We start from the raw sequence: 23,577 nt of genomic DNA, 5'->3' as shown, positions 1-23,577 counted from the left end.
AACTCAAGTCCATCTGGACAGTAAATGGGAAAATAGTCACTAGAAGCAAAGAGTGAAAAGGGAATTTTGAAAGACTATGCATAATCATACTGTGTAAAAACTGGAATATCAGGTAGTTTAACAAAAAACCCCAAAACTTAGTAACTTAACATAAGACAGTAATTATTATAATAACTATTATTCTACTTCTTTGGGTTGATTGGGCAGTTCTGTTCATCCCACCTGATTCAGCGGTGTAACTATAGCCAGCAGATACGGCAGCAGAGACAGGGTTCTTTCTCCAGTGGGACTCACCAAAGCCACCGCTGCGATCTCTGGAGATACAGGGTAAATGAACTCATCTCTTCTAGGAGTCTCACCTCCCGGCCTTCTTCAGAGCACAGAAGTCTCTGAGTATGAAGAGGGCCAGATTGGAAGGTTAGCCTTGGAAGTTACACGCCTCTCCCGCCACATCTCTTGGTAAGGTGTTCAGTTCTAGTCAAAGGGAAAGGAAACAGTATCTCTTCCTGGAAAGCATGGCAGTCCCCCTGTCAAGAGCAGCTGATGCAGGGAGGTGTGATTCATCTTATACCAGTATTGTAATAGTCTACCACAACTGTGCTGATGTGTTTCCTAGTTTATCTATTTTATTTTTTATTTTTAAATATTTATTTATTCATGAGAGACAGAGAGAGAGAGGCAGAGACACAGGCAGAGGGAGAAGCAGGCTCCATGCAGGGAGCCCGATGTGGGCCTTGATCCCAGGACCCTGGGATCACTCCCTGGGCGGAAGGCAGGTACTCAACCACTGAGCCACCCAGACGTCCCAATGTGTTTCCTACTTTAAAAGTGCATTTACATCTTATTATTATTATTATATTATATTATTATACTTATTATTATTGTAATAATCACAAGGACCCTATGAGGGAGTACATTATTTTCTCCGTCTTTACAGTCGAGGAGCCTCACGTTCTAAAAAGTCAGTGACTTACTAACCCAAATAGATGTTAAGATGTCAGAACTAGGATTTAAAGTCAGACACTGTCAACCAAAAAAATCATAAAGAATAAGACATGCTCACAAATGTCTCCATTTTCCAAAGAGTAGGTTCCGAATTCTAAAGCCTCTTTAGAAAACAGGTGAGTAAATAATGCTGAATCATCTAAGTTATAACCTCATGACTTCTTAGTAATTTTCAATTTATGTAAGGTGGCATAGTAACTAATTTTATTCTTAAGATTTTATACAGCCTATGTCTATAGGAACATATTTTAAATACAAGTAACTTTTTCTTTTATCTTAAAATTATGGATTTGCTGTAGAATAAGTATGAAGGGGAAAAAGAAAAAAAAAAACAAAAACAACTGCCTGATAGTCCAGATGTCAGAATTCAAAAATAAATTTATCAAACTTTTTTCTAAAATACTTCTCATGTTTTTTTCCCTCAAAATTGAGAAGCTGGTTCATAATCAACTGCAATCTCACTTGAATTTCCTCCTCTGTAGTTGCAAATCTCATTTTAAAGCAAAGCTAACAAAAAATGGCATAGAGCTGCAATTGAGAAGCAGATCAACCATAGCAAAAAATGAAGTCAGACCTTAAACCACTGCAGGTCCTTGCTCCACAAAATTAACACAAATCTCTCTTATCTTCTATTAGAGAAGGAACATTAAAAAAAATGTGCCTATATAAAAATAATGTCATACTGTCTATATTTACACATGAATATATACTTGCACATGTACACTAAAATTCATGATCTTTTAAATATAGAAAGTATAAGAATAGTTTGCATTTTATCAATCACCTAATCACATGAAATCACTGTTAGGGTTTATGCCACGGCATTTTCTTTTTCCAGTTTCTTCATAGGTATTTGTCACAAAACGATGTTAGCATTTTGCTTATCTAGCTTAACAGGTTCCATTATTTCTGTTGTTTTAAAATGATTAGTCATAATTATTGGTGCTCTTACATCATAAAAAGACATCCACATTCATTCTGGAAAATTTGAAAATTATAAAAAATTAGGAAAAGTAATATTGTCTATGATCCTCCCATTAAATATATATGGGTTTTGGGTTTTGTTTGTTGGTTGATTTGATTTATTTCTTGGCTTTTTTCCTATGCATTAGAGTATTTTAATTTTTTTGCAGAATTGTGATCACATAACTTTATGAAAAATTATCCCATGTATACATTGTGAAACTTTTCCTATGTTGTAATAAACTCTTTAAAAACATTGTTTTAAATATTTCATAAAATACATTCATCTGGTTGCATCAGATTTTACTTCTCCATTCTTGTTTATTGAGGCAGTAATGGCTTTTTATTTATTATTATTATAAAGAATACTCAAGTGAGCATTTTTTTTTCCACAAACTGGTTTTATAACTCAACCGATCTCTTTAGGACTGATTTCCAGAAGTGTATCACAGATTATGACTCTTTTAAGGCTCTTGATAAGTATTGCTAAATTATTTTCTGTAAAGGTCGAATTTATATACTCTCAAATTTAGCTTATGATATTTCATAAAGCCTATTTTATAAAAGATTCACTCGTGCTATAATAATGGTTTTAATATGGATGTAATGGGCATTTAATAATTAAGCCAGTATTCAGATAATTGCTTACTAAATAGAGTTTAATATGTTATTATTTTTAATTAAAAGGCTAAATTAAATTATATGAAGATTGCTTAATTGTAGGTTTTTAAAGACTAGTAAGACTACGCATTCTTCTATATTGGTGAAGATTATTCTAACTTTAAGTTTTGCAAATCCTGAATTTATTCAAGTATTGCACGTGTGACACACAAGATGGTCTATTTGATTTAATCCTAGGTTGAGTGGTATCTGTAAAGACATGGGTAGACTGGGCAATTTCATTCCAAGGATTCATTATCTAATCATATTTAATTGTTAATTATCACATTTAGATTGGTTCTAATCGACTAAAATAGGAACTACATGGGAAAGTGAGACAAAAAAGGTAAACAAAGGAAAATACCGGACTTTCGAGAGTTTAGGAGTCATTTTAGAAAGACATTATGGTATATAGGAGTGGAGGTTTTCAAAAATTAATTAATTTCATGACCTGCCTATCAGACTGAGTGAACTGGAGCCAAACTATCAGCTTCTTAAATCTAAATTCAAATGAATAGAGAGCAACAAACACTTTGAATATAGCACCATTAGTTAATTTGCAGAATAAAACTAATTGTGATATTTTCCTGGGTAAGCAAGGAGAGAAAGTATAGACAAAATCATCTATAACATTTAACTTTTTGTACCCCCAGAATTCTGAGAATTCACATGCAAGTAATGCACCTGGCTTCTGTTCTGGTATTTTCTTCAGATCAGAAACACCTCCCAAGCACAAGCAACTGTTAAGCCCAAATGGAAGACTGAAAAAATAAATACTTTTTGAAACTCACAGGCATAAAGGTCCTAAGGGCAAAATTATTTTAAAACCTCAACAACCAAAATGTTTCCACTTCACAGTCCATTTACTCTTTCTACCATCCATCCCATTTTCCTGTTTTCTGATGATGATTGCTCCTGGGAGAGGAGGGAAGGAGAAGGTGAATGCGCATGTATTCACGATGGGCTATAAGATCCCATCTTACAAATTATTACTTTTTATTTAGTCTGTGCACATTCCTTTGCATATTGATTATCACTTGTTACTACTTTACAGGCTCCTTGCCATCTATAATGGGAGAATATAGTTAACAATCTGTTTTGTAGTTTCATCATTATCCTGAGGCTAGACTTTGAAAGTGTTGATCTTATTTCTTTAAGCTTGTGGTTTGTGGATTTCAATACATCAAATGTATTTTATTTTTACATAACTTGAGAATGTTATAGGAAGATAACCAGCGTGTGAATTTTATTCCTCATCTCCATCCAGTGTTAGTGATTCATAGGGCTGTTTAGGCATTGGAGCAGTTACTCATTTTGCCAGATTCCAAGTGATGTACCAATTATCTCCTTTTTTGAAGCTAACTAACTCATTTCCAGGAACTATGATGATAGTGTATTTGTCTCCAGGTGTGGCCATCAGAATGTCAGGTTGCCTCATGTCGTTTGTTTGTGTGAGGGGAAAGCACTGTCTTTATTTAAATGTCTGGCTCTTTCCATTTTGACTTTGCAAGTCATATCTCAGTAAAGTCCTATCTCAGCGTGTTTAAGAGAATCAAAGTGTATGCAAAGGTTTTGTAGGAACCCAACCACTAATGATACTTCATCTGGCGACTAGACGTCTTTGAAAAGCAGCGCCAAGTCACACACTGTTGTAACGGTGCCGTTTTTTGGTTTTGATACAAGCGGAGTGCAAATTATTAAACTATTATCATGATCATCGTAAAAACTTGGAAAGTCTCTGAGCAATTTATTCATTTCTGTGTATTTATTTGTTCCCAGGTGTTAGCTTTTGATTTTCTTGAACATCAATAATGGCGACATCAGGTCCATTTTGTTAGCAGAGGTCGTTGGCAAAACTTGGGCTCAGACCGAGCGCTGCCCTGAAGCCTCCCCTTCGAGGAGACGGAGCGGCGGGGACGGTTCGCGGTGGGTCCAGGGGGTCCTCAGGTGTCTCCGCGGCTGGCCTGCTGCGTCTGCGCAAGGGAACCGGACGTCTGGGCTCTTCTGTCCAGCCTGTACCCCAAACGGGACTGAGTTCATGTTCTCCAAACCTCACACCACTTTAACCTCTTAATATTCTGGAGTCCGGATCTTGCTGCACTGGCCCAGCGCGCTTCCCCAGGACCCTCTATGTAGTGCGGCCCCTTAGGGGCGCCCCAGGCACCGGCGGTCGCTGCCTACCTGCCTGCTGCTGCCGCCCCTAAGGTGCCCAGGTGATCAGTCTGCAGGAGCCCTCAAGGCAAAGCTCCAGTTTTAGCTGCTTTGCGGGAATTAGCCCCAAAGGTGTCACAGGTTCATCTCCAGCTACCCGAATCCATTCCTAACACCGTTAAAAACCTTCTCGTAAGGGGAAAAAACAAAACAAAAACAAAAAACACAACTGGAACTACAGGTCCCAGGAATCCAAAGAAGGGCCCAGCGGCGGCCCTCCCGCCCCGTCCCGCCCCGCCCGGGGGACGCAGGTCGTGGCTCCCGGCACAGGCCGGAGAGAAAGGCCGGCTGCTCCGCCTCGCGCTCGCTGCGGGCTCCGGGCTCCTGGGCGGGGGGCGGGGGTCGGCGGGAGCCCGGGCGGGAGCCGGCGGGGCGGGCGCGGCCGTCACCTGCTCCGAGCGGCGCGTGCGCACTGGGAGGGCGCGGCGGCGGGGGGCGGGGCGCCGGCGGCGGCGGCGGGGGGCGGGGCGCGGCGCGGGCGCGGGCGAGGGGGCGGGGCGCAGCGGCGGCGGCGGCGGCGGCGGCGGCGGGGGGCGGGGCGCGGCGCGGGCGAGAGGGCGGGGCGCGGCGCGGCGCGGCGGCGGGGGGCGGGCGGCGCCGGGCGGCGCGGCTCAGACGCGCTTCTCCCGGTCGGGGCGGCGGCGCGGCTGCGGGGAGCGGGGCGCCATGGAGGCGGCCGCGGGCGTGAGCTGTGAGCGGGAGTAGCGCGCGCCCGGCGTTCCGCGGCCCGAGCGCGGCCCCGCGGTCCCCGGCGGCCCCGGGCTTCCCCGCGGCGCCAGGAGGCAGCGCGGCGTCCGAGCGCCCGAGCCATGGGCAACGAGGCGAGCCTGGAAGGGGCCGGGCTCCCGGAGGGGCTGGCGGCGGCGGCGGCGGCGGCGGCGGCCGGCGGCGGGGCCGACGGGGCGGGGAGCTGCCCGCTCGCCGCGGGCCCGGCGGGCGTGGAGGCGGACCTGAGCCGGCTGAGCGACGAGGAGCGCCGGCAGATCGCCGCCGTCCTGTCAAGGGCGCGGGGGCTGCCCCCGGGAAGCGTGGCCCCGGCCGCGGCGGAGCCGCCTCCCTTGCACAGGCACGCAAAGCATGATGCATCTGCCGGGCGGTCGGTGGCTCCGGCGGGCGCGGGCGGGCGGTGCTTGCGCGGCGCGGCCGCCGGTGTGGGGCCGCGGGTGGGCAGCGGCGCGGCGCAGGCGGCTCCCGGGGCCGGGGCCGCGGCTTCCGCCCCTCGGAGCCGAGCACGGACGGGCCGCAGTGTGTCCCGGGCCCGGGAGCCCTCCGCAGGAGCAGGGACGCGCGGGAGCCGGGAGGGCCGGGTGCCCGCTGTCTCGCGGCGCCCGGGCGTTCCGGCAGGTTCGCCCTGTGGATGATGTCTGAGATATCCCTGCCTGATACCTTTAGTCCCCGGAGGTGACCCCCCCGCCCCCCCCCCCCAGAACAGGAGCTGCCGAGGTGGAAGGCATGGAAGGAAGGAAGGAAGGCACCTTTTATAGTCCACGACAGACCCTAAAATACGTCGTGGCATTAAACAGATGGCTTGGTCGCAGCAGAGCAGGTGCTGTACGTGTATTTCTGAATTAGCATATGCTGTTCTTTAAACTATTGCTCTTTTATATGCAAAAGTACCCTAGTTGGTGGAAAAACGTGTGGATTTGTGTTGCCTTAAAATTAGTTTCCGATACATACTTTTCAAGGCAAAGCAAAAGAATGACAACTTGCATGGGCAATTAAGAGCTAGTCTGTGATATTAACGTATTAATTTCCCTCTCTAGCTCTCCATTTTCCTTCATCTAATGAATTAGTTGTTTTCTAATTAGCGCACTAAGAGGCTATAATCATTGTGCCTGCCTCGCCTTTTTCATTGTAAACAAACCCTTTAACTTTACACCCTCCCTTGGAGCACGGTTCTCTGTCCATGGTGCTGAAGCCAGTCCTTCCTTGTAACTGGACGGAGACCTACAGTTTTCATTTGAGATCTTGCAAATACGAAAGATCTGCATGTTGTAGGTGTAAGCTCTCATCCTCTACTTCATAAAAGTATTTTAACTTGGAAACTATCACATAAGTATACATATGTATATAGTATGCAGTATGTACTATATATATACCTTGCCAGGTAATTATTTAAATTTGACATAGAAGTGTAATGGATAGTTGCGATATTTTTAACATAAAATCTTAAATACTTGGAATATATCAGCTGAAAATCCTATGTTCTTGAAGCCACCGCTACTAGTAAGAACTTGCTCCTATATATTCAATGTGCTTTCTGTGTTTTCAAACTAGTAATATATGGGGCTATTTCTTTGGTATAAAGCCTTTTTTTATCCATTACCTTAAGTATGACAGTTTATGATATGTACCATTTTTCTCTACTGATGAAAACCTGACTTGAAAAAAAATTTTGAACATTCATATATTAGATTTTCATAGGGTAATAATGAGGTATTATACTTTTTATTAGCCTTTTAGAAATGTATGCCAGCTCTTCTACAGTTTTTCCTAAGGGGTACATGCAACAGGTTTAGAATGCTGGTTACACAGACCAAGAAAAAGTGTGAGCTTTTATATCTACATTATTTTTTTCTATTCAGACAGTGACTTAAAAATACTATTTCAGCCCATGAAACTGTGGTTTTATGCTGTACTTATATTGGATTCTGCACTGATAATTTTGTTATAGTAGAATTTTTATTAATAGGTTATTCTGTGGCCTCAACAGTTACTGGTGAAAGCTTCATCTAACTATTTAAAACAATATGCTTCTGATTTTTGAAACCTGCGTATATTTTCGTGAAAGATTTTTATAAAAGGTACATAGTTTTTGGAAAGATATTATCCCTGTATGTGATAACCAAAGAAACACTTGGTTTATCATTTCGATTTTTAGAAGCAAACTACCTTAAGAATATATAAGAAAGTATCTCCAAATTATTTAGCTTGAAGAGGTTAACTGTGTTAATTAGACGTGGTATTTTGTTTTTAAATAAGGGTTGAGAGCCCAGAGAACTAGGTTCTTATCCTATTAATTTTAACAGACTCATGACAAATTATGTATGCTTCTCAGCCGTAGGTGCCTCAGTTTCCTTGCCTCCAAATATGGCACATGACACTTGTCTTACCTATATTGTAGAATCATTGAGAGGATTAGTTGGAAATTGGCAGGGATGTTTTTCTTTGAATTCTAATAGGAAGAACTATAAATATCAAGAGTAGTAATCTCAGTATCAGCAGTGAATGGCATTGGCAATGATGGCTCCAGACAAATTGTATGTTGAATTCTTCACCATTAGATACATCAAAATAACTCATACCTTTTTTTTTTTTAACATATGGAAAAGTCAGTGCAATGTAGTGAGACTCCCACTTCCCTTCCCACCTCCACCTGGAGTCTGGATACCAGATGTCTGTGACTAACTAGTTATAACCTTGGATGAATCTCTTAGTGTTTTAAAGCCCTAGTAACCTCTGCATTATAAAAATGAATAGCTATTTCCCAAGTTGCTTATATTTCTAGTATCAAAAAATTTTATGTGACTCAGCACTCTTAAGTGTCATTGCCTGTTGTGCTCCATTAAAAAAAATTTTTTAGCTTTCCAACTGCTTTTACATTCTTCTATGTGAACACATTTGCCTCATTTGTAGCTGAAATGTTTTTTCTGCTAATCTGTAAAAGGCAAATTTTAATCAGGGGATGATAGTAGTCATGAAAAAGGAGGTTGTATAAAACGTGGGTTGTTACAAGCTAGAAGTTACAGGTTACAAACAAAATGCTTCTGGATTTTTGATTTATTGAAGACCCAGGGAAAGGAAATTTTATCACTTGTTCTACTCATTCTGTGTACAGCTATGGATATAAGAAGGACTATACTGAAAAATGCTTCTGACTCATAGAATATTTTATAGGAATTCTGACTGACTCCATTATTTTCTTCAGTATTCTTTTGGGCCTCTCCTACTGGTAGACAACTCCACAACTGTTTTTCTTCCTAGAGTAGCAGGCCAAGTCCAGGTTCTAAAATGGATGTAGAATGTTTCACTTATATCTCAGGACTGTGAAGAATTTGAAAAAAATTCAAGAAACATTAATCTAGCATAAAACAAAAACCTGTTTCATTCATTCATTCATTCATTCATTCATTCATTGTTATTCATCCATTCATTCATCAAACACCGATGCTCCAGGTTTGGTTTTGGTGATGAAAAATAGATTCTCTATCTAGGAGATCACAGTCTAGTATTATAAGACACAGATTGCATTTTAGTCATTTTTCTTTTTAACAGAATGTTACTACACCAAACAAAAATTCATCAAAAGACCACAATTAGCTGAGACACCTTTATATTTTTTGTTCAGTATTAAGCCTATATATTCTTTTAGTTATTATCTATTTCTTGTATCCATATTTCCATGTTTAATAGCTAAAATTAGTTTAAATTGTAGGGGCATCTTTATAGCTGTATCAGTATTCTCACGGGGATTTTATTGTATAACATATTTGTAAGGAGGTACATGCAATTATAATTTCTGCTGTAAGCAGATTTAAATTTTGGTGTTGATACCACAAATATTTCATTTTCACAAAGCTTTTTTTTTTTTGTATAATTGTTGGATTATGTGAAACAACACAAAAATGATTAAGTTTAATGGTATTTTCAAGAAAGAATAACTTAGTTAAATTACGAGTAGATTTTTTTTTTTTTTGGTACTCTTTAAATATAGGTCTCTAGGACTCTACAAGGGAACCAGTTTAATAATATACTTAAATGATTACTTATAAGATAGATACTTCTGAAATGCAGTTCCTGAGAATGTGCCCTTCACCGGAGTGGTAGATTTTATTAATTGAGTGTGGAACATTTTTAGAATAATGTGAAGATCTATACAATGAAATTTTTGAAATCCATTTTAGGTTGTGTAGTATAGCTCGTCTATCTTTCTGTGGAAGGGAACACATAGAGTGGTCAGTAAAGAAACATTCAAAATTATTTTCCCCAAGTGGAAATATAGTATTAAAAGATACCTTAGAACCATTGGAATTAATTAGGGTAATAATTTTAGTTCCTTGTTTAAGTCATCTAAAGTTTTTGCAACTTTTTTTCTAGGAGGAAATTGCCAAAGCTAAGAGTTCTTTTTTTCACCTTCTATTAGAATATCACTTTTTGCATATAATGGCTTTTATAGATTATTTTCTTTTGATTTTTTGCTATTTAGCATGGAGCCTGCTTCTCCCTCTGCCTATGTCTCTGCCTCTCTCTGTGTCTCTCATAAATAGATGAATAAAATCTTAAAAAAAAAAAGAAATTAAAAATTTATAACCTGGCCTATTAGCAGGTAAGTTTTCACAAAACAAATTGAAACCTGTAGAACTTTATTGTAATCATCTCATATTTTCAGTGATGCTGAATAACTTTCTCTTTTTAATTAAAAAATCTTTTACTAAAATTAAAAAGTTTCATATATCAAATGAAATATTTGTAATTTTATGTAATTCCAATACAGCCTATTCCTTTTGGTTGTGATTTAATCAGTAAAGAATGGCTTATTTTAAAAAATTAATTTAAGTTTTGGTTAAAAGTATAAGAAATCAGCTATTTTAATTATTTAATCATAGTCATTTAAACGTGATCACGTTTCCAAAACTATTTTAAAAACCATCATGTATGTTTGTCTCTGCATTAAAAGAAATTTTGCACATTAGTTACAGTCTTAAGTCTTTGTCAATTTTATTATAAAATTACCAATAATCTCATAGTGGCAATAGTAAATGTTATAGAAAACATTCAATAAAGAGATTATTATGTTTTCTTCTTCTGAGAAAAGTAACAATACTTTCACAAATGAGGTCACAACCAGCTGCTGCTATCTGTATGCCAGGCTATATCTCAAGATTCTTTAAGTGTCTATCTGTATTTTGCATAGAGATCTCACATTAAGAATTAGCTATTGGGAAAATAATTAAATGACAACAGTTTTCTTCTAGAAGAAATATGGAATTGTTTCTCAAAAATTTCTAATTAAAGTAGGACTTCTCATTTTAAAAAGTTTAATAAGGATAATATTTGAGGGATATTATCTTTTTAGAGTAACAGGATAAAATTGAATAGATTATCAACTTTGTCAGAATCCCTGGAAATGTATCAAGTAACCTCCTTTACTAAAACCTTCCATGATGTCATGTGTGCCTCATATGAGTAATGTAACTTCTTGTAATCAAGTAAAACAAATGAAAACAATTGCAACATGCTCCCACCTTTTAAAATGAATAGTTTTAATTCTCGGTGCTGTTAGTATTTGGAAGAATAATATTCTTCAAACTTGAATGTACTAGAACGTAGCCCTGCACTGATTTATTGAGTTAATATATTTAATTAGGTTTTAAGAATGGCCAGATTCTATTAAGTGTAAATGAAAACTATTATAAGTAATGTCTAACTAGATATCTTAATTTTTTGTCACTTATAGTAGCAAGTATTGATTTTTTTTCCCTTTCGTTTACGTTGTCGAAAATCTCTACCCGTGTCAAGAAAGTAACAAACACTTAACACATTTAATGATCACTTATAGGATGCTGCAAAAATGTATTCTAGGTATATTTATACCTGCATAATTTTGAGGCCCTAAGAAAGCAACGGCTCATTGATATTACTTTGAGTTGAGATATTTTCCATTATTTTTACTTCTTTTTGTTTCACTCTTCCAGGAAGCAAGAATTGGATAGTAGTCATCCTCCAAAGCAACCAGGAAAACCGCCAGACCCTGGACGTTCACCTCAGCCTGGTCTCAGTAAGAGTAGAACCACAGACGCTTTGAGGTCAGAGCAGAAGTCACCTGGACGGAGTCCTTCCACTATTAGCTTGAGAGAATCAAAGTCCCGAACTGATCTGAAGGAAGAGCACAAGTCTAGTATGATGCCTGGCTTCCTCTCAGAGGTTAACCCTTTAAGTGCTGTCTCCTCTGTTGTAAATAAATTCAACCCTTTTGATTTGATATCAGACTCTGATGCATCCCAGGAAGAAACTGCCAAGAAACAAAAAATAGCTCAGAAAGAACAAGGAAAACCTGAAGGAATCACAAAGCCTCCATCACAACCGTCACCTAAGCCAGGTCCTAAGCAGCAAGGACCTGTGAGGGTCCCACCACAGCAGGATGGCTCTCCCAAATCAGTAACTTCTCAGCAGCCAGAAAAAATGAAATCACAACCTCCAGGGACAGGAAAGCCAATTCAGGGGCTTACCCAGGCACCTCAGACAGACCAGGCACAATTGCCACCTCAAAGAGATGCAACCAGGCCTCAGACTAAACAGTCAGACACTGTGAGGGGAGAATCTATTAAACCCTCAGTGCAAAGCCCATCCAAACCACCTATTCAGCAAGCAAGTCCTGGAAAACCTCCAGCCCAGCAATCTGGACCTGAAAAAGTTGCCACACCACACCCTGGGCCTGCAAAGCCCTCAGCTCAACAGCCAGGGACAGCAAAGCCCCCAGCCCAGCCACCAGGGACAACAAAGGCTGCTCCTCAGCAGCCTGGGCCAAAGTCTCCAGCTCAGCTTGTTGGGCCTGCAAAGCCTCAAGCTCAACACACTGGGTCAGAGAAACTTCCATCTCAGCAGCCAGGGCCCGCAAAGCCCCCAACCCAGCAGCCAGGGCCATCAAAATCCCCAGCTCACCAACCTGGGCCACAGTCTCTGGCTCAGCCACCTGGGTCTACAAAGACTCCATCTCAGCAGGTTGGTCCAACAAAGTCTCTGGCTCAGCAGCCTGGGCCAGGAAAAATGCCAGCTCAGTCTTCTGGCCCAGCAAAACCCCCTCATCAGGCTGGCCCGGCAAAGCCCCCTCCTCATCAGGCTGGCCCGGCAAAGCCCCCTCCTCAACAGCCTGGCCCGGCAAAGCCCCCTCCTCAACAGCCTGGCCCGACAAAGCCCCCTCCTCAACAGCCTGGCTCTGCAAAGCCTTCACCTCAGCAGTCTGGTCCAGCAAAACCCCCTCCTCAACAGCCTGGCCCAGCAAAGCCTTCAGCTCAGCAATCTACAAAGCCAATAAGCCAAACAGGAGCTGGGAAACCTCTGCAGCCATCATCATCTCCATCTGCAGCACAGACTCCAGTACAAGGCCTCCCTAAAACCATCTGTCCTCTTTGCAATACCACTGAACTTCTGTTGCATGTTCCAGAAAAGGCCAATTTTAACACATGCACTGAGTGTCAAACCACTGTATGTAGCCTCTGTGGTTTTAATCCCAATCCTCACTTAACGGAGGTGAGTACATTTATTCATTGTGTTCATGCTCTTAATTGATATTGTCTTGCACAAATGATGCTTAGTTTATCACTGGTTTCATAGGATGACATTGTTTTCCTCTCATCCTTTCCTTCCTCCTTCTCTGCTAATTGTAAATTTAAAGAATTATTAAATATTTTCTTTAATAATAAGCCCAAAATATTCCTGCAATTTTTGATAAGTTTGGCCTATAAAGTAAAAATCGGTTTAAAGATACTGAGCATTTTTATTTGTTGCACTCTGTCCCGTACAACCCAAATTAATAGTGTAATATGCAGTGATATTTATTGTTTAGTAAGCAGTGTTATTAGTTTAACTTTAAAGTTCATATTCCTGCCTACCAAACTTAAGGTACTCTTAACTGCGGTCATACCTGTAATGGGAGGGAAAAACAGACAATATTTTCACATTATAAATACAATTTTAACACAAAATTGAATACACTTTTCCAAACTGTATATCCTCTTTCCCTGCCAGCAATTTTGATACATACTGTGAAGGCATGCTTCACTCTTTAGTTGAGAGTCATTAATAACAGCCTAAGTCAGTTCATAAAGTGAAGAAGTGATGAGAGCAGGTTCACCATTGGTGGGTGTCTTCTCAGAAGACCACAATTTATTTCTTCAAGTCTTTGGGTAAACCTTCCTGACCTATCAAAGCATAAAGGGGCCACTAGTGACACAGATGAGCTCAACACTGTTTACTCTAAGGATAGAAAATTAATCCTCAAGAAGTCAGTTAATGTTAACCCAGCACGTAAAGGCACTACATTAAACAAAAAGATATATATTTTAATAGGTAGAGATTTGGGGACATTCAGGGAGAAGAGGCAAAAAACCCAAAACAGCACAAAACTCAGAAATTCTCTGAAGTTAAGAAATAATTATAGTGAAGATGAGATAATATAAGTGAGAATAGAGAGGCTAGAAGAATACATTTTTAAAAGAAATCTGGTGGCTTCTACGCAGTGAGAAGGCACGGAAATCACTTTGTCTGCAGGACAGCTGTTGGTAGGCTATGTGTGTATTATGTCTGTGAAAGCCCAGGAAGGAACTGACAGCAGGCGATGAAGAATTATGTGATTTAAATATCCCTGAGAGAGGAGACTTGTGTACCCTTGTTATAAATGAAATCTATTTTATGATAATAACAGCATTGATGATTATTGATAGCTGTTATATTAGCTGGGATACTTACTCTGATGAGGGATTAAAATGATGTAAATTAAAAATGTGTTAACTTCTGCTTGTTTTCTGAAGTATCATTTACTGTTCTTATCCAAAAGTCCTATTAAGTACTCAGATAAGTCATCTTTAATATAACATTGCAATTAATAAGAACATGCTGCATTCAAATCGTAGCAGACATTGGATTATAAGTAATTTGTGTATGTAGTTGTAGTGTTTAAAATTTTGGTGAAGATATGTTTCTGCTTGTACTATATGACATTGACAGGAATGTATGGTCATAATGACTTCCAACAATAGGTCATTTCATGAAATGCCATTTTTTTTGGCAATCTATAAAGCAGAAGCATGCAGTCAGACTTTGAAGCCACATATATCATTAGAATACCTGTTATATGGAAAATATTTTAATACATGTTTGGAAGAATATAAAGATAATTAAAACATAATGCTAATCTTAACATCAAAGTGTATGAAGTGAGAATACATGCACAAGGCACCACGATATGTGGTCAAATGATAAGAGTTATGAGAGAGATGGATTAACGCTCTGGACTTCAGAATAGGAAGTGTCCTTCCAGTGGGTGAGATTAAGAAAAGCTTCATGGAGAAAAAGGCATGTGAGTTATTTTGAGCTAAGGATGGACAGTGTTTGAACAGGTGAAGGGCATGGAAAGGGGTGATGATTTGGTCTAAGACCTAGAGCCAGGAAAATGTAAGGTGTATTAAAGGAATCTGTGGTAAATCTAGGTTGGCTGAAGTGGTGGAGGAAAGAAAGATAGATAATGAGATTGGAGAGGAGTCGAAGTCAGATTTTGGCCTCCTGCATTTAGCAGGTTGCGGTGAACATTCTGCTTTATGAAACTTATTTAATGTAGTCGTACCTTTAGTTCCTCATTCATTTTGCAAGTTTATATCAAATGCCTGTTGTGAAGCCCACATTGAATGCTCTGAGAGAACCAAGAATTCATTGGATGTGGAGCCTTTCTTCCAGGAAATAAAATAGGGGAAACAAAAATTGTATATGAGAAAGAAAAAAAGTATATATATGAAAAAGTAACTTTTACAGGGCTTTACAGTTGACATAGTTCTTTCCTACTTGTTTTATCAAAATTAAATTTCCAAATAATTTCATGGGCATATATTCTGTTTTCTCTACTATAATAATTAGAAAACTAGTGTTCAGGTGGTTACCATGGTTACTTTACTTCTTAGGATCATCCTGATAGTAAATAATCAAGAATTCACCCTAAAACTCCTGATTCCAAATCTGTTTACTTTTGGTAGCAACAGAGATAAAATGCTGTGAGGTCAAAGAAAGAACACATCACTATCACTGATGGGAGGTGCATGGGCATCATGACTATCTTCATGAAAAGAAAAGGATTTGGGCTGGAAATGATGAAGCATAATAGGAATTTGGACACTTACAGAAGGAGTTGGGAGTGTGGGGGCAGGTCTGTCTCACTAGTTAATTAAAGGAAAGCATTTCCATTACTGATGAGATGAGCTTGAGCAAGTCATTTAAACTTTCTGTGGCACGGACACCAATTGAAGTTTGAATATAATAATGTATTCTCTGCCAAAAGCATTGTATTATTAGGAAGATTCTCTGAACATTTGCATGAGAAGGTATTATTAAGTTTATTAGGTGCTTTTTTAAGTTGCAATATAATGCAACCTGGATAAGATTTAACTTCTAAAGCTTGACCTCAGCTTGTTTTTTTATATAGGTACACTATCGTAAGCTGTTGGGTTCTAAGGGAGCAATCAGGAGCCATTTGATTTATAGTATTTTTTTTAACATTACTTTTATTTTTTTCTCCCACAAGTAAAAATGTCATCTGAGTTGTAATTCTAAACTCTAGGAAGGCACCTTCCCTAATCCTGTCCACCAAATGGCCAGTTCCTCATTCCTGAATTAACAGGGGGTCAGATTGGGAAGTGAGACCTGTGGATTGAGGCTGAAAGCTTCTGGTTGAAGGGAGAAGATGGATGAAATTTTGGGAATAATTGCCACTGTATGTCCATGAGGAAGTAAACTTCTTGCATCTTCTGAAGAGGATATAACACACTCTGGGTCAGATTGTCTTCAAATATTCGGATTGAGTAAGCAGTTTTTCTCTGCAGGACAGGGATAGACGCAGGATGTTCTTGAGTGCTTTAATTTACATGGATTTATTACTTGTAAGTTTGATATTTATGTGTAACTCAATACTATTACTTTTGTAGTTTACGGGTTATATAGAATATTCTCTTGTATCAGTTCCTTTTTTTTTTTTTTTTTTACAATTTTATTTGTTTATTCATGAGCGACCCAGAGAGAGAGAGAGGCAGAGACACAGGCAGAGGGAGAAGCAGGCTCCATGCAGGGAGCCCGATGCGGGACTCGATCCCAGGTCTCCAGGATCACGCCCTGGGCCGAAGGCTGGCGCTAAACCGCAGAGCCACCCAGTGATACCCTCTTGTATCAGTTCTTGACAACATTAGAATTTCTCTGATACTTTTTGTTCAGAATTATGAGTATATTTGCTTAAGAATATTCTGGCTCTTAAATGATACCAGTCTGGCGATGAAGGATTGGAGAGGTATCATCATTCAGACACAAGTTTTAGGGAAGGGGATTTTTACTTCCTTAACTAAATTTGTCAGCTTTCTCCTACCCCTGCCACACACACACACACACACACACACACACACACACACACCCTCACACCCTTGGACAACTCAGATATCTGTGTGAAGAGGATGGTATTTAAATCGTCCACTCTGCTGGCTGACAAGATGTGCACTGCTCCAAATAAACCTTAAGAATCTACTGGCTCCAAGCCTAGACTTTTGGTGCCAAGAGGAGTTTATAGCTATCTCTTTTTGCCAGTCCATTAACAGAATAAATCTCAACAATGCAGCTCTCTCTTTGGGCTTGCTTTCCGACACAGACACTGAACAGTTGCTTTCTAAATAGCAACAACAGCATTTTTTGTTGTTTTTGTTGTTGATTTACTTTCTCTCTTTTGATGTATAGCCTGGGACAAATACAGGGAGAGATTTAAAGACTTGTCCCTAATCTGAGAATTCTCAAATTTTGTAATATATGAAGTGACTTCATCATTCTTCAGAATGCTGATAATGAACCAAATATTAATAATGAAAGTGGATTTAAGGTGCTTTGTGGTTTTTTTTTTTTTTTGGTCATATTATTTTTGGTATTGATGGCCCATATGTTAATCAGTTTCTTGGCTGATACAAAATATTTTATTTAACAAAAACATGGCCATATTTTAGGGGCTAAAAAACCCCAAAAAACAAACCCACCTAAACTTGCATATAAACACTCTCACTTATTAAAAAAACAAAATCAAAAATGAAATTCCTCAGGTAGGCAAAATGACTTAACTGGGCACCACTTAGGTGGATAAGCCTGCTACATCTTCCATTTCTGGTGAGAGAAACCAAGGGGGAAAATCTGTTAAGAAAAACTGGTGAGAAAGAAAGTAGAGCTGTGCCCAGTGTCAGGGTGCTAGAACCTATAGAGAAAGAAAACCAGTAAGACCTTCCTGATGGTGGAGTAGCTGGAGGAATGTTTAGAAGAGAGAATATTCTCTTGCTTCCTGATGCAGCGCAAAGGTCTTGCACCTCTAATTCTAAGCAAAGACTGCAACATAGTTCCTCTTAAAAAGGAAGACTGGGCACAGTAAGTTCACCTCTTCTTTCTAAAAATCCCACTTCTTAAAAGATTGAAAATATAGTGGTTCCAGAAAATGGTAAGAGACCACCAATAGTATAAGTTGGCATGTTGCATTCCTAGAAGATAGAAAAATGGGAAAAAGATGACAGAAAAAGACCCAAGGAAACTGCTGTACAAATGGCTTCCTTGGGGGATCTCTGTGAGCTCTAAGCTAGGAATGAACAAATCCAGAAAGCAGTCATGGGTTGTGGGTAGTGATCAAACTACAGATTAAAGAACTGCAGTAGGAATCAGTACAACTAGTTGACTATTTTCTAATCTCCAATGGGAAGATGGTGGGTGGGGAGAGGCTTGATTTTTCTTTCCCTCTAGCCAAAGCCAAAGCATTCTCCAGGTGACAGGATGAGCTGCCTACTGGCCCCTCATGAGAAAACTAGGGCCTTTGGAAGAGGATTAGAAGTAATGCCCTTCTCACACGAGAGAGTGATTAAAAGGAGAAAACAATACATTGCTCAACCGTGTGTCAACTTCACTGATCTCTTACTGTCCTGGAAAGCTGTCCTGAACTTGGACACTGACCCTCTGCCATCCCATCTCTCATTCAAAGGAGAGGACTAATGGGGAAGCAGAATGTCTACAAACACAGAAGAACCTTTGTTGATTATCTAGTAAGTTATGGAGACATTCACCATAAATGACTGGTTTGAGAGACACACTTGACATTTTAAGCAATAATACCACATGAAGGATGCAGGTGACCTACTGAAAAATAAAACAACAACAAAAACACCTGACCTAATAGGAAAGAAATCATTCAGGGAATATAAAGAACTTACAAAAATTTTTCTTATTCTTGAGAAATATTGAAAAGGATATTTCTTTTTTTTTTTTTTTAAAGATTTTTTTTTAATTTTTAATTTATTTATGATAGTCACAGAAAGAGAGAGAGAGAGGCAGAGACACAGGCAGAGGGAGAAGCAGGCTCCATGCACCGGGAGCCTGATGTGGGATTCGATCCCGGGTCTCCAGGATCGCGTCCTGGGCCAAAGGCAGGCGCCAAACCGCTGCGCCACCCAGGGATCCCTGAAAAGGATATTTCATAAGTAATTACCATATTCAAATTTCAGTGGGTCTGCTTGATGGTCAGGAAAAGACCCAGGATTTTTCCATACTAAGAACTAAATTAAATAAAAAAAATTACTCAACTACTTACTGTATTTCAGACACTATTCTAGACTCTGGGCATATAAGAATGAACAAAGTAGACAGAAATTCTCCCCTTGTGGAATGTGTAGTCTATTAAGAGGGACAAATATATAGTGTGATAGCTGGTAATAAATGTTATGGAGAGAAATGATGTAGCAGAAGGTCAGAGCATGGATCATGAGGGGAGGGGATCATTTGGTGGTTTTCCTCCCATTGAGGGATTAGGGTCTGGGAATTATGGATAACTTGAGAATCTGAAATGTTTACTGGTGACTACAGATCTAATTTGTATATATAGTCCTAAATAAAGCTTGCGTTTGGGAGTGGTTAAGGAAGAAAAGGATGAGAATGTACCAAGAAATGTGTAAAATTCTGAGATTTTCTTCTTTTCTACTTTCTTTGGTGATGTGGAGGCTGAGAAAGGGGCATTTTATCTCCTATTTTAGTATATGTGCTGCCAAAGTGAGCACAAGGGGATTTTATCTTCTATATGGGAGCTCTTTCTGGATACCTGCCCATGGAGTTGTAGACATTTCAGGGAGGTAGTTATTTATAACTCTGGGAGCTCTGGGAGCTCTGGGGATCTAAAAGAAATATTAAAAATAATGAAGAGTATACCTAAGAACTCTAGTTAGGAGCTCCAGAAAGAAAGAATCAAGATGATAGAGATAAGCTCTAGAAAAACATTTCTCTGAAGTAAAGAAAGATTGAAGTCTTCAGATTGTATATGCCTACCACTGACCATGCAAGATGAATCAAATAACTGATAGGTACATCCTGAGGAAATACCAGATTTCCAAAGATGAGAAGAAAACCTAAAAGACTTCAACAGAGAAACATGGTACCATCTACGAAAAGATGAGAAATCAAACAGCTACCATACTCATTATCAACACAGAAGACGGTAGTTAGGGAGTGATTTCTTTAAATTTCCAGATATGATGATAAGATGAATTTTGTACCTAGACAAGATATCAGGAGAGAGTATGATGGCAGCTTAAGAATGTTCTAACAGGTGAAAGAATGCATACAAGGTATCACCTCTCTATCTATAGGTATATGTGTATATATATTTTATTGCATGTTAAGATATATGCATTAAATATTTCTTGGCTATGGCCTAAAGTAGTGGTAATGTAAGGTGGTCTTGAAACATTGTAGCTTTTATAGTAAGCTGAAAAAATGTAATATTTTAAATTTATAAATTGAAACTTGATACTATACTGGCAACCTCTAGGAAAATTCAAAGCAAAACTTCACACTGGTTGATTGAGGAAAGTAAGGCTTGGTGGTAGAGAAGATTTTACCTTTAATGTACCGTTTTGTACCATTTTTTTTAAGCTTGTAAATTTATGTTATAATTAACATTTAAGTAATTAAAAAATTCTTCATCAGGTGATTGAACATTTTTTTTCTTTTGGTTGAACAGTTTTGTGATAGAATGAATAAAGGACTAAGATTCTTGATTTTTATACCTTTAGCCTTGGCATTCTACTTTTTGACATGATGGGAATTTTTGGTTTTAAAAAACAATGATGATTTGAAATGCCTTTATGCCTATGATGACAAATTTGATTAGTTTTTCTTTTAAAAGATTTTATTTATTCGAGAGAGAGAGAGAGAGAGAGAGAGAGAGGCAGAGACACAGACAGAGGGAGAAGCAGGCTCCATGCAGGGAGCCCAATATGGGACTTGATCCCAAGACTCCAGGATCACGCCCTGAGCCGAAGGCAGACGCTCAACTGCTTAGCCACCCAGGCATCCCTAATTTGGTTAGTTTTAATACGTCCTTTGTCACTATCATGTGTGCTTTAACTGACAGTTTTTATATGAATCCAGTGAAGAGAAATAGAGTCCCTTGATTCTAAATATAATGTTCTTATAGTCCAAAGATAAAGATTTTTTTTCAGATTATTCTAAAAATATTATTATTTTTAGATAATCTAAATAATAATAATAATAATCTAAAAAGATTAATCCTTACTAGATAATCTAAATAATAATAATAATCTAAAAAGATTATTATTTTTTTCAGATTGATTCTAAATATAATGTTCTTATAGTCCAAAGATAAAGATTTTTTTTTCAGATTATTCTCTGATAATCCATATGGTATCATTAATAATATTTAAATAAGAATACCCCGACTATAACAAAATTAATTTATTTTCACTTAAAATAGTTTTCTGATGAATTTGAAGGAATAGAAATACTCATTTAAAAAAATCTTACTTAAATATGTTTAGAAACACCACATTTATTTAGCTTTCATTTTCGACAAGATCCAGTTTGCAACATTTTTCTCATGACTTGGATGTTCCCTGTGTAACATATTGAGCAATATTGAGTAGGAGAGGTATAAAGCCAGTGTTCTTGGACCTTCGTTACTTCGTTATTTTATATGTTTCTGAACATATAAAATATATGTTCTCTATGTATTAGCTTAGTCATTAGAACCAGAGCTTTTTTTTTTTTTTTTCACTTTCAGCTTTTAAATGACTACATGTTTCAGGTGACTTTCTCCATATCCAACTTTTAAAATATCTACTAAGGCTGTTCATATTATTGCAACCAGTATGATGATGTAGCTGGGTAAGAACAGATGTTCTGCTGTGAAAGCAGATACCTGCACCTAAACAAAATCATTTACTGGATCAGTAAACTCAATACAGTGATGAGTTAACTTGCTCATTGTTCACATCTCTTGAGAAAACGTCTAACATTCACTCCTATTCCATATCTTAATTAGCGTAGATAAAAGTAAGCTTTTACTTACAGATATGTCAAAGATAATACATTAAAGACAAAAATATAAATAATCTATTAGAACTATAATTCTTTTCCTTAAAAATGCCAATATCAAGTTCATCAATAAGGCATCAGATCTAGGGTGTATACTCTTGCTGATATTCCTATGAATTTACTTTGAAGTAGTTCTAGTTACCTTTGATAAGGAAGCAACTACTTTTCTACAAGTGTTTCTTGCCTTTTTTCTTCAGTAGAAGAGATTGATCTTTGGTCACAGAAAGGAGAGATCTTAGTTTGAACACTATGCATTTCAGACTGCACTAAGGCCCTCTATATTCATTTTGTCATTTCATTCTCTTTTATGAGGTGGTATCCACATTTTAAAGATGAGTAAAGAAAAAAAAAAACGAGTAAAGAGAGTAAGGAAATAAAAATTCATGTTGTAAAGCAATTTGAAATCTCTGATGTTTCTTTATAAGTTAATCATCAGATGGCCCTTTGGAAAAGTGGAAATAATGTGGGATTTTATTTTTTTTTAAATTAATTTTTATTGGTGTTCAATTTACCAACATACAGAAAAACACCCAGTGCTCATCCCGTCAAGTGTCCGCCTCAGTGCCCGTCACCCATTGCTCTCCAACACCCGCCCTCCTCCCCTTCCACCACCCCTAGTTCGTTTCCCAGAGTTAGGAGTCTTTATGTTCTGTCTCCCTTCCTGATATTTCCCAACATTTCTTTTCCCTTCCTTTATATTCCCTTTCACTATTTTTTATATTCCCCAAATGAATGAGAACATACACTGTTTGTCCTTCTCCGATTGACTTATTTCACTCATAATTCCCTCCAGTTCCATCCACGTTGAAGCAAATGGTGGGTATTTGTCATTTCTAATTGCTGAGTAATATTCCATTGTATACATAAACCACATCTTCTTTATCCATTCATCTTTCGATGGACACCGAGGCTCCTTCCACAGTTTGGCTATTGTGGACATTGCTGCTAGAAACATCGGGGTGCAGGTGTCCCGACGTTTCATTGCATCTGAATCTTTGGGGTAAATCCCCAACAGTGCAATTGCTGGGTCGTAGGGCAGGTCTATTTTTAACTCTTTGAGGAACCTCCACACAGTTTTCCAGAGTGGCTGCACCAGTTCACATTCCTACCAACAGTGTAAGAGGGTTCCCTTTTCTCCGCATCCTCTCCAACATTTGTGGTTTCCTGCCTTGTTAATTTTCCCCATTCTCACTGGTGTGAGGTGGTAACTCATTGTGGTTTTGATTTGTATTTCCCTGATGGCAAGTGATGCAGAGCATTTTCTCATGTGCATGTTGGCCATGTCCATGTCTTCCTCTGTGAGATTTCTCTTCATGTCTTTGCCCATTTCATGATTGGATTGTTTGTTTCTTTGGTGTTGAGTTTAATAAGTTCTTTATAGATTTTGGAAACTAGCCCTTTATCTGATATGTCATTTGCAAATATCTTCTCCCATTCTGTAGGTTGTCTTTTAGTTTTGTTGACTGTATCCTTTGCTGTGCAAAAGCTTCTTATCTTGACGAAGTCCCAATAGTTCATTTTTGCTTTTGTTTCTTTTGCCTTTGTGGATGTATCTTGCAAGAAGTTACTGTGGCCGAGTTCAAA

The 23,577-nt window shown here is 38.9% G+C and overlaps 1 protein-coding gene across 9 annotated transcripts in view; it reads left to right on the top strand.

The window, feature by feature from the left end:
* Positions 1 to 5,484: 5,484 nt before the first annotated feature.
* PCLO (piccolo presynaptic cytomatrix protein) overlaps positions 5,485 to 23,577 on the top strand; it is a 432,028-nt gene continuing 413,935 nt past the window's right edge. For all 9 annotated transcript variants that reach the window (XR_005982658.1, XM_041722030.1, XM_041722032.1 and 6 more), the window contains exons 1-2: positions 5,485 to 5,905; positions 11,535 to 13,089. Coding sequence is in view for 8 of the 9 variants with exons in the window: in XM_041722030.1 (XP_041577964.1) it covers positions 5,649 to 5,905; positions 11,535 to 13,089 (1,812 nt within the window). In the remaining variant the exon portion in view is untranslated. The remainder of the gene's footprint in view (positions 5,906 to 11,534; positions 13,090 to 23,577) is intronic.

Source organism: Vulpes lagopus, chromosome 11 (genome assembly GCF_018345385.1).
Source record: "Vulpes lagopus strain Blue_001 chromosome 11, ASM1834538v1, whole genome shotgun sequence".
NCBI classification, from domain to species: Eukaryota; Metazoa; Chordata; class Mammalia; order Carnivora; family Canidae; genus Vulpes; species Vulpes lagopus.
The sequence above is the reverse complement of the archived record's forward strand: the minus strand, read 5'-3'. Positions and strand labels throughout refer to the sequence as shown.